Genomic DNA, 12,196 nt, shown 5'->3' with positions numbered 1-12,196 from the left:
TATAGGCATGTGCCACCACACCTGGCTACTTTTTGTATTTTTAGGGGAGAGATGGAGTTTCACCATGTTGATTAGGCTGCTCTCAAACTCCTGACCTCAGGTGATCCACCCACTTCGGCCTCCCAGAGTACTGGGATTATAGATGTGAGGCACTGCACCTGGACATAGTGGTATATTTTTATTAAACTGTATTCTCTATTTTTTCCATTATTTCAGGTTGCTGTCGATCCTAGGTATTGATCCTATTGATACTGAATAGTTCTAATAGTGTATTTACAGGTTTTCTTACATTATTGTATCATCTGTAAACAAGTACCATTTCAGTTATCTCTTTTTAATACATATGCTTTTATTTCTTTTTCTTATGTTAACTGTGCTAGCAAGTTCTTCAGATACAGTAACAGCAGAAATTCCAAATTTTAAAACAATGCTTCTAACATTTCATCATTAAGCATGCTACTTGTTTGAGGTTTTTGCTGAGCAGTTAGGAACATTCTTTTTAATTCTTAAATTACTGGTTTTTAAAAAAATTATGAATATGTGTTGGATTTTTCTCAACACTTAGCTGACTCTGTTAAGATAAGGGTATAGTTCTTTTATTTATTTTTATTGCAGAAGATATTAGGGCTAGACTGTCTAATGTTAAACCATCCTTACATTCCTGAGATAAATTATTTTGGATCATGATGTATTTGTTCATATATTGCTATATTTGCTTTACTAATTATTTAGGGCTTTGCACTTGAATGTAAAATCCCTTCTTATTCTATATATTTGTCTGTTCTCATGCTGTTAATAAAGACATATCCTAGATGGGATAATTTAGAAAGAAAAGAGGCTTAATGGACTCACAGTTCCACATGGCTGGGGAGGCCTCACAATTATGGTGGATGGCAAATGAGGAGCAAAGTTACGTCTTACATGGTGGCAGGCAAAGAGAGAGCTTGTGTAGGGGAACTCTCTTTTATAAAACCATCTCATGAGACTTTTTCACTATCACGAGAACAGCGTAGTAAAGACTCCCCATGATTCATTACCTCCCACCAGGTCCCTCCCATAACACATGGGAATTAGGGGAGCTACAATTCAAGATGAGATTTGGGTGGGGACACAGCAAAAACATGTAATTCTATTTGTCTAATATCCAGGTTCATACTAGCCTTATAACATGAATTGATATTACAATATTTGATCTAAACCACAGCTCCCTTTAAGTGTAAGAGAGAATTCAGTTACAGTTGTAGCATAGTCATAATTAGAATCATCTTCACAGCATTTTCTTATAATATTTTCTCCTTTAATTGTTGAGTGACCTTTGAGATGAAAATGAGGACTCAACTGATGTGGCTACAAGTTCTGTTGTAACTTTGCATTATAGCTTCTTCGTGGACAAGTTTCTAAATATTCATGCAAAGGGACAAGAAGACCTATTTGGGATGATCAGGGTCATAGCACTGGAAATCAGCATCTTTCATACAGTCTGAATTCCAGAAGTCATCCATCAAATTCTTCTAGCCATTTTCAAGATAAATGCCTTGGGATGCTTATTTCAATGATATCATTTCACTTGAATTCCAATTGCACCAATTTGTCTAAAACAAAACAAAGTTAAAGGGGTAAGCCCCAAGGCTTTCTGTTGAGAATGAGTGCCTCCTACCAGAATTCTGCCCAGTGACTGCCATCTGTCAGGTGGTTAGGGGGACAAGGCTCTATCACATATTACTCCCCATTGATCTGCCTTTTAACATGTTCTTTCAGGGTGCTAATGTAGGTTGCCCACATTTACGAGTCTTTAAAGCACTTTTTTTTAAGTTAGAGTCTTAGTTTGTCACCCAGGTTGAAGCGCAGTGGCATGATCTCAGCTCACTGCAGCTGCTGCCTCCCAGGTTCAAGTGATTCTCCTGCCTCAGCTTCCTAAGTATCTGGGATTACCAGCACACACCACTATGCCCAGATAATTTTTGTATTTTTAGTAGAGACAGGGTTTCACCATGTTGCCCAGGCTAGTCTCAAATTTCTAACCTCAAGTGATCCACCCACCTTGGTCTCCAAAAATGCTGGGATTACAGGCATGAGCCACTGCACTTGGCCTAAAGCACATTCAAAATTAGGATTTAGCTTAACATTACTATTACCTGGAATTTCTCAGTCCTTCATAAAGATTCATTTAGAGACTGGCAAAGTCTTAACATTTTCTTCAAGTATCAGGTCACTAAGTGAAATAAGAAAATGACTGATAGATCCTTCTTGAATGCAGCAAAAATTTGGTGTTTACCCAATTCAAGATAAAAACAGTGAAATCTAAGAGTAAAGTTATTCCAAAAAAAATTTTTTTTTAATCCAGGCTTTCTGCAGAGAATGAATTCTCTATTATCTTTTTGTTCCTCACGAGGCAGCTGTCATCATTCTGCTTTGTCACCTATTTGAAAAGCTATCCTATAGGAAGGGACTTAGCAGCGGGAGTGTTCTATCTGGGATTTGAGAAGTTACTGATATCAGAAGGTATCCTAGAGCCATTTGAGGAACACACACACCCTTGTTCAAACCGCTGCTGTGTTTGAGACAAAATGTCAGCTGGTGTCAGGCATGCTTTGCTAACTTCTGAAGAATAGTGCCATTTATGGAAGCACTGCAGGGGTTAGAACACAGAGGGAAACCAGAAAACACCTCCAAGAAGAAAGAGATTGAGACTCTTTTGATTGCTTTTGTACCCGCCAGTTCCTGGCATAGACCTGGCATAAGATGGGAACTTGTCTAGTGAATGAATGAATGAAGTCATTTCTACATGTGCCTCTAGGGTACCTTTAAGTACATTATATTCTTTCTGTTTTTGTTTTGTTGTTGGTGCTGGTGGTGGTGGGTTCTTTGTGTTTTTGTTTTTATTTTTTGAGAAAGAGTATCACTCTGTCATCAGGTTGGAGTGTAGTGGCACGATCTCAGCTCACTGCAACGTCCGCCTCCTGGGTTCAAGCAATTCTTGTGCCTCAGCCTCCCAAGTAGCTGGGATTACAGGCATGTACCACGACACCCAGCTAATTTCTATATTTTTAGTAGAGACAGGGTTTCACCATGTTGGCCAGGATGGTCTCCATCTCCTGACCTTATGATCTGCCTCCCTCAGCCTCCTGCAATGTTGGTATTACAGGGGTGAGCCACCACGCCTGACCTCTTTTGAGTTTTAAATCATAAGAGTCTCGAATACAGTCTCTTAAGGATACACTATTATGTTAACTGTACTGGAATCTTTTGCCTACCTTAAATATCAATGTCTTCCCCATTTCAGATGCCAATGTACATTCTGCCAACTACACTGAAAGTTTTATTTGAGCAGCCCTTGGCTTATCTCCTCTGGCTTCAAAAATTACCCAGTTAACTGAGTAGGATTCCTAACTGGCCAGTCTGTTTAGCTATTTTGTAGACGGAAGTTTTAGATTTTAGTGTGGAAGTTGCCTTTGAAGATTATCAAATCAAAACATCCTTATTTTAGAAAGGAGATATGGAAAATCTTAAGGAAATCTGAATGAACTTACCACTCTAAACATTCTGGTGTATAGTCATCAGGTAGGTAGGTAGGCTCACCATGAACCTCATGAAACCAAGATCCAGGCCCCTCTAAGTATAAATATCTACTTTCATGCCTAAGTTTATGTTTCAAATGTTGTGTTCTTATTCTTAAAGAAGCTCCTCAAAATTGTGTAAGCTTCAGGCCTCACAAAACATGGAGTCCATCACTGTCCTCAAGGTGATTAATTGATTTCCATAAACCTACTTCCTTTCTGTTTTATAAAATGCTTTGTCACTTAATAAAATATAGCTGTTTTCTCATTGCCATATTCTCTTATCATTCCTTTTAGTAACTGTTGAGTGTTCCAGTGAATAGATTTATTAAATGAGCTACTTATTAAATTAATCCCCTATTTTTGGACATTCTCCCTTGACCTATGTTATTTCCACAAAGGATACATCATGGAGCATCTTGGTAAGGATGTCATTGTGCCTAAATGCGTGAAAGTTGAATTACTACCTCAAACCATGTGTGCATCTTGGGGGCTTTTGACACATGGACAAATCGCCTTTCAGAGAAACGGTATCAGCTTGCTTTCCCAACAGTGATACGCGGGAGTACCCATTTTCCCATCCCTTGGCAGCACCATTTATTGTATCAACCTTTGCCAATGTCATGAGTGTAAAAATTTACCTTGTTATTTTAATTTTAATGTTTTTCTTAAGGTGAAAACTTATTTCCTATCACAAAATGCTGTAAGAGTCATTTACATACTTAAGGCATTAGCCATTTGCCATTGGTCTTGCAGATGGTGATCTGCATAATCCTAACATGGATTTGGAGAAACTGAGGCATTTAGTTTATTTGGAATTGTCACCATCTCCTGCCTGCAGAAGATGCCCTTCAGAGAAAATGATACTGCTATTCCAGAAGGCAAGCATACATCATATTAAGTTGGCCAGAATACAGGGATAATTTAATGTGTTTCAACCAAAGGTATCTGAGTGTCTACTAGGTACCTGACTCTGTACTGTATCTTACCATCTGATGAGGAAAACTGTATACAATGAACCATAGTGGAGGATTAAAAGCCATGCTTGCAGCCTGGCATGGTGACTCACACCTGTAATCCCAGCACTTTTGGAGGCTGAGGCAGGTGGATCACCTGAGGTCAGGGGTTCAAGACCAGTCTCGAACATAGCAAAACCCCATCTTTACTAAAAAAAATACAAAAATCAGCTGGGCATGGTGGCACATACTTTCAGTCCCAGCTACTCAGGGGTCTGAGGCAGGAGAACTGCTTGAACCCAGGAGGCATGAGGTTGCAGTAAGCCGAGATCATGCCATTGCACTACAGCCTGGGTAACAGAGCAAGACTCCATCTCAAAAAAAAAAGCCATACTTGGAATGTCAACTAAACACAATATGAGCACATAGGCGAGGTAAATTAATTCTTTCATTCTTAATGAAGAAATGATGGAGTAGCAATGGAGGAAGATTGTTCAGAGGACTTGATGTGCATGTGAAGCAAAGAGGTGGTGAGAAGCCCGTGGCATGGCACGTGGGATGAATGTGCACCGTAAGAAGTCCAGGCTCCCTCTGGTGCCCTAGCAAAGTGGGACGCTTTGGAAAAATAAGGCAAGAAGAGGAGTTGAGGTCACATGGTGAATATCCTTGGATACCATGTTAAGATAAAGATATTTTAGAAGATGTCCCACATTCTGGAACTGATTCTGAGACAAAAAAGATAATGAAGATGTGTGGGCACAAGTGTGACCTGCCAACGGCACCCTGCTTTTTGTAAAATGTGAGTAAGAGATCTTGGTTAAAATCCACGTTGCCTTTGCAAAGCTATGGAGGTGAAAGAACGCTTCAGTGTTCAGGTTTCTCAGGAGGATACTGAGCATTGCAAGGTTCATGTTGACACTCTCTGGCGCAGCTTTCAGAGCTCAGCGCCTCCCCCTCCCTCCCCACACCCCCACCCAGCATGTGGATGGATTCTAACCCCGTGATGGCATTCCCTTCAGTTAAGGTAAAGACAGGAATCTTTTTTCTGAGTGGCACCCAGCATGCATCAACATCTTCAAGCAGATGGTCAGTCTAAAAGTGTGACAACAGCTCAGGTCGCCCTGAGAGGATGTTTGTAGGAGATGGACAGAGCTAAATGCAGGATTTCGGGAGCGATGCTTCAAGAGAGAGAGCATGGCGTCTATGAATTTGGCAGAAGTGGATATACAGTTTAGTGATGAGTTGTAACTTTTAGGCAGCTTGCTTGGACCTTCTGAGCTTTTATTTCCTTATCTGTGAAATGGGGTCATAGTATCCATCTGACAAGAGATACTATGCTGATGAGATGAAATACATACACACTGTTTCTGATATACAGCAGGTATCTATAAATGCATTTTTCTCGTCCTCACTCATCCCTTCTGCAAAAGGGAGTTTGGGATGCAGAGTCCCTGGGACAACCTCTGGAAATCCGAAGCAGCCAGCACTAACTTGGAGTGAGGGAAGCTGTGCCAAAGCACGCGGAATCTCTAGAAACCATGTGGGTTTTCTTCATCACCATGCCAATAAAACGCCATTGGATATTAAGAGAATTCCTTCTGAGTCTAAGCATTTCTAAATACCTTTCCTGGACTGAGAAAGTAAACTGTGTAAAAGTCAAGCGTGAAAAGACCATCCTGTTGGCAGAGCTATCTTTCCCATCCTCTCTGGCTTGTCACGTTCTGTGACTGGACTCGTGCACCCAGCTGGCAGCTGCACCAGCCAGACCCTGAGGTAACTATAGTTTAAACCCACTTTTTTCCTACTCCAGAGCCTGCAGATTCTATTTCAAGCACACGTATGTACAGGATGCAGATGTGGGGATGAAAACCAGACCATCTGGGGGAGCCAAGCTGTGACATTTAACTGTAGGGAGGCCATTAGTGGCCTTTCTGCAGTGACCTTGCCCAGGCATGGCTGGGTCATGGACCTCAAGAGTGGTTTTGGCTTTTGATATAGCATAGCAATCACATGGGACGATCACCACACCTCCCACTTGGGGCCAAAACATTGCATGATCTGTGATCAGACAGGCTGAAAAGGTATTCTCTGCATTCTGAGAAATGTGTAACAGCATGGAGATTCTGGAAAACTAGTTCCCTGAAAAAGCTGAGGGTCAACACAGGTGGAGAGGGAACATGGAGCTCTTAGGCCTGACATGAAAGGACTGCTCTAGTCAAGGAAACAGCCACTTCAGAATGTATTTCTACTGTGGACACACACCAGGGGCAAGGTTAGTAGGCTGGTTACAACATCTAGCAAAAGACCCACAAATGAGACATTCCTTTTCAATGACTAATAAGTCATTCATTCATTCAACAAATATTTATTGAGAAACTACTTTATAACTTGTAGTCTAATAGGTACTAAGGATACAGTTGCAAACAACAAAAAACTTAAAAAAAAAAAAATCCCTTAGCCCCAGCTACTTAGGAAGATTGCTTAAGGCCAGGAGTTTGAGACTGCAGTGAGCTATGATCACACCACTGCACTCCAGCCTGGGTGACGGAGCAAGACCCCATCTCTTTAAAAATAAAAATAAAAATAAAATCTTTGAGCTCATGAAACTTACATGTTAGCAAAAGAAACTGATCATAAGCATAAGCAATATCATGAATTAAAATATGAATTATAACATATAGTAGAAAATGCTAAGAAACAGACATAAAGCAAAAATGAGAGTATGAAATAGTAGGGTGAATGAATACTAAAATTCTAGCCAAGGGGGCCATGGAATACTTCACTGAGAAACGAACTTTAATAGAGACCTGACTGATGGTTTGGATAGGTTTAGACCTAGATCAAAAAAATTTATCTCTAGGTTTTCAAAGGCACTGCTCCATTATCTCTTGGTTTCTGAAGTTGCTGCTGAGAAAGCTAATGGCTTTCTGGTAACTGATCCTTCCTATGTGATGTTTTACCTGCTCTGAGAGCTTTTAGGATTTTCTGTTTTCCTCCTGTCTTCTGGAATGTCTCAGTGACAAATCTGTGTGTTGAGCATTTCATGAAGTTTTATAGTCTGCAATCTCATGTCCTTCAGTTTACAGGGAAAAAAGAACATTCTTATAATTTTGTTTTGGAAAACTCTGTTTTTTTCTGATCTGTTTTACCCAAATCTTCATTACTGGAGATCTTGTTGCTCTGACATCATTATATTTTTCAAATTGCTCTTCTCTCTTTTCCCATCTCTCAGTCCTTTTTGTTTGTTTGTTTTTGTGGTTTGTTTGTTTGTTTGGCTCCACTTTCTGAGATTGCATCAACTTTTTCTTCTTCACTGAATTTTTAAATTCTGCTTTCATGGTTCCCAGTGTCAAGTCTTATCCTCCAAACACTCCCCCTTTTACTGGGCTGTTTGGTCTCTTCTGAGTTTCTTCTTCCTGTTTCTTTGAGTGTTTTCATTTGTGTTAGAAGATTTTATAAAAATGTATGCAAAATCTTGGGAGTCTGCTAATGCATGAGTTGTAATATCGGGAAGTTTTATACATGGGTCCGGCTGCTTCACTATGGCGTGACCAAACAGAAGCTGAATATGACCTTCAAAACTCTGTCAGGGCAGGTGCTGTGGCTCATGCCTGTCATCCCAGCACTTTGGAAGTCCAAGGTGGTTAGATTGCTTGAGCTAGGAATTCAAGACCAGACTAGGCAACATGACAAAACCCCATCTCTAAAACAAAATACAAAAAAGTTAGCTGGGTATGGTAGTGCACTCCTATGGCCCCAGCTACTCGGGGGTCTGGGGCGAGAGGATCACTTGAATCCATGAGGTTGAGGCTGCAGTGAGCCCTGATCATGTCACTGCACTCCAGCCTAGGCGACAGAGCAAGACCCTGTCTTTCACATACACACAAAAGTCTGTCTCTTCTCATGGGTCGGTCAGCATTCCTAGAGGGGTCCCTCCAGTATCCTGACTAAGGTGCTAGCCCCTTTTCCAGCATTCGCTTGGAGGGCACATCAGGCCCCTCCTCTACACCTGATCAGCCGGAATCCAGTGTGTCTGGTGTGGGCTCCTCTATCTTCTGTGGATGTGATGTGTGGCTACTTGGCTGAGTGGGGTTGGGAAAAGAGATGGACATTTGCTACCTCACTGGTCCCCAGCCTTTTTGACACCAGGGACCGGTTTTGTGGAAGACAATTTTTTCATGTACAGGGTTGCAGGGAGATGGTTTTATGATGATTCAAACACATTAGATTCAGCATGTACTTTATTTCTACTATGACTGCTTTGTAATATATAATGACATAATTATACAACTCACCATAATGTAGAAGCGGTGGGATCCCTGAGCTTGTTTTCCTGCAGCCAGTCAGTTCCCTCTGCAGGTGATGCGTGACACTGACAGATCGCCAGGCGTGGGATTCTCAGGAAGAGCACGCAACCTGGATCCCGCACATGCACAGTTCACAGTAGGGGTCACATCCCTGTGAGAGTCTTCAGGCTGCCGCTGATCTGACTGGAGGCGGCGCTCAGGCAGTGGGGAGCAGCTGTAAATACAGATGAAGACTCCCTCGCTCACCCATCACTCGCCTCCTGTTGGGTGGCCTGGTTCCCAACAAGGCAAGGACAGGTACTGGTCTGTGGCCTGAAGGCTAGGGAGCCCTGTGCTACACCATTTTAAAATCAAGTTCCATCAGGCACCATGCGTCCAAGTCACTCTGCATTTCCACCTTCAGAAGGGTCAGGAGCCCCATCTCCTGAGCTGCCCTGGCCCTGCGTGTCGTACGTTGAGTTATTCTCTTGAAGGTTTAGGTATCGGCTTGCTGTTGTCTGCTTCCTCCCTCATTCCCTCACTTCTTTGACCTATGCTTTGTTCTCCCTTCTTGTCACTGTCATGGCATTTCTGGAGGAAGCGGAGACACATGTTTTACGTGAGCTGCCATGTTGAACCGGAAGTCGCTCTTGTCTCGTTTGGGTTTCTCTTGCCAAAGCTTACTCCAGCGGTAATAGTTCATACCAGCAGAGTCTCACAAAAAGCAAGACTGAAATCCAGTGTCAGGATTGCAGATACCCTGTTTCAGTTATCCGTTTCTGAGTAACTAATCACCCTAAGTGTAGTGACTTCACGTGGCAGTCATTTGTTTGCTTATGATTCTGCAATTTAGACACTGCTTGGAGGGAGCATCTCATTTCTGTTCATCAGTTGGGGTAGCTCACCTGGGGCTGGGGAGTCCACTCCCAAGATGGCTCATCCACATAACCTCAGTGGTTCCAGCTGTAGAATGGGCCCTTAGATGGGTTGGTTCCTCAGCAGGTGACCTTCCCGTGTGGCGAGGTTGGACTCCTCAGAAGCTGAGCTCTAAAAGGGAACATCCCATGACCAACCTCACCAAGAGGACAAACTCCAGGATATAAAAACATATCAAGCTTTCCTTTTGCATCACACTTACTAATATCCCATTAGTCAAAGCAAGTCACACAGCCAAGCCCAGAATCAATGTGGGACGGCACTGCTCTCCACAGGAGAATGAGGGCTAGGAGGTAGGGTGCTCTGGGGGCCGCATACCCCCTGGGAACTCTGGGATCCTGTTCTTCTTCCGTTTTATTTCTGAAACATTGAGGTGCCAGATTCTTTTTTTTTTTTAATCTGATAATTATTTATTGAAAGAAATGACGGGATGAATCCCAGACTCTGGTATAAGCCACCCCCTGACACACACACCCCTCCCCGAGGTGCCGGATTCTTTTCTTATAGATTGTTTAGCATGATATAAACATTCAATAAATATGTATTAGAACCACAGAAATCTTGTCGCATTTCCACTGAAACTGTTTCTGAATGGACTAGAAAGATTTAAGCTGTATAGCTTACCCAGGACTATAATGATTGTATTCCTAGTTAATGAAAAAAAAATTACTCTGTGAGGTCAGATTTCTAAATATACCTTTCCAGGGAATTAAGTATTGTCTTTTTTTTTTTTTTGAGACAGGCTGGAGTGCAGTGGCATAATCTTGGCTCACTGCAACCTCTGCCTTCCAGGTTCAAGCAATTCTCTTGCCTCAGCCTCCCAAGAAGCTGGGATTACAGGCACCCACCACCACACCTGGCTAATTTTTTATCTTATATGATCTGCCTGCCTCAGTCTCCCAAAGTGCTGGGATTACAGGCATGAGTGACCACACCTGGCAAAGTATTGTCTTTTGCTTTAGGCTACCAGAGATTAGCTTCTTGAATTTTTCTTCGTTTGTTTGTTTGAGTCATGGTCTCACTCTGTTACTCAGGCAGGTGTGCAGTGGTGCAATCATAGCTCATTGCAGCCTCTAACTCCTAGGCTCAAGTGTTCTTCCCACCTCAACCTCCTGAGTAGCTGGGACTACAGGCATGTGCCACCACACCCAACTAATTTTTTTAAGAAAAGTTTTCAAAGAGGTGGGATCTCGTTATATTGCCCAAGCCAGTCTTGAACCCTTGGTCTCAAGTGATCCTCTTACCATGGCCTCCCAAAGCACTAGGATTACAGGCATGAGCCATTGCACCCAGCCCTTGAATTTAAAATAATTGAAAATTAGGCTGTTTAACACCTGCTTAGACTTCAAAGAATGAAATTGGGTACTTACGCAATAACCAGATAGTACATTCCTTAGAAATTCCAAACCAAGATCTCTTGTTTCATGCTTGCCAAACTTGTCCTGAACATTCCTAAGTGCAGCAGGGAAGAAGTGGCTCAGCTTGTGCTGTGTGTCCCATAAGTCCTGACCTATGACTAGCAACTGTTTCCTTTGTGTGCAGGGGTTCTCTATCTCCAGTATGGAGATGAAACCAAGCAGCTCAGGATGCCGAATGAAATCACAAGTGCAGACACAATCCGTGCTCTCTTTGTAAGTGCCTTTCCACAGCAGCTCACCATGAAAATGCTGGAGTCGCCCAGTGTCGCCATTTACATCAAAGATGAAAGCAGAAATGTCTATTATGAATTAAATGATGTAAGGTAAGTTGTGACATCATTTTTTGCCTGCCATGTTGCATTAGAGATTTTTTGTTTGTTTGTTTCTTTGTTTTTGGGTTTGTTTGGCTTTTTTACCCACTATATTGCATTTAGAGTGGGTTTTTTTTTTCCCCATTATATCACTTTCACAGAGTTTGTACAAAATTCTAATTTCTCTATATTGTAGTGAGGAAAGCAGATTCATTATCCTGATTGGTAGGCTTATTTCACCCAGTCAGATGATTTCACTATTTGGTTTTCTACAATTCATTTACAAGGTATAGTAATGGGATCTCGTTACATAAACATGAGGACAAACTCCTCCCCCACAGATTTTTGAATGCTACATCTGAAAAGAACATTAGAAATGATTCTGTCCACCATTTTATCTAAGAGTTAGGGAAACTAAGGCCCAAAAAGGTGATGGAGAGACCTGATCAAGGTCATAAGAGTTGAAGGAAATACTTCTATTAGAGCTTTCCCAATTCCCTCTCAAGTGTTCTTTCCTCCATAGACAGATGCTCTGGATATTTTAGGTCAGGCGTCCCCAAACTTTTTACACAGGGGGCCAGTTAACTGTCCCTCAGACCGTTGGAGGGCTGCCACATACTGTGCTCCTCTCACTGACCACCAATGAAAGAGGTGCGCCTTCCTGAAGTGCAGCGGGGGGCCGGATAAATGGCCTCAGGGGGCCGCATGCGGCCCATGGGCCGTAGTTTGGGG

General features: G+C 42.2%; 1 protein-coding gene across 10 annotated transcripts in view; it reads left to right on the top strand.

The window, feature by feature from the left end:
* KIAA1217 (KIAA1217 ortholog) overlaps positions 1-12,196 on the top strand; it is an 820,690-nt gene that overhangs the window by 694,074 nt on the left and 114,420 nt on the right. For all 10 annotated transcript variants that reach the window (XM_074404924.1, XM_074404916.1, XM_074404923.1 and 7 more), the window contains one exon: positions 11,278-11,476. In XM_074404924.1, coding sequence (XP_074261025.1) covers positions 11,278-11,476 — 199 coding nt within the window. The remainder of the gene's footprint in view (positions 1-11,277; positions 11,477-12,196) is intronic.

Source organism: Saimiri boliviensis, chromosome 8 (assembly GCF_048565385.1).
Source record: "Saimiri boliviensis isolate mSaiBol1 chromosome 8, mSaiBol1.pri, whole genome shotgun sequence".
Lineage (NCBI taxonomy): Eukaryota > Metazoa > Chordata > Mammalia > Primates > Cebidae > Saimiri > Saimiri boliviensis.
Note: the sequence above shows the minus strand (reverse complement) of the source record. Positions and strands in the feature narration are given on the sequence as shown.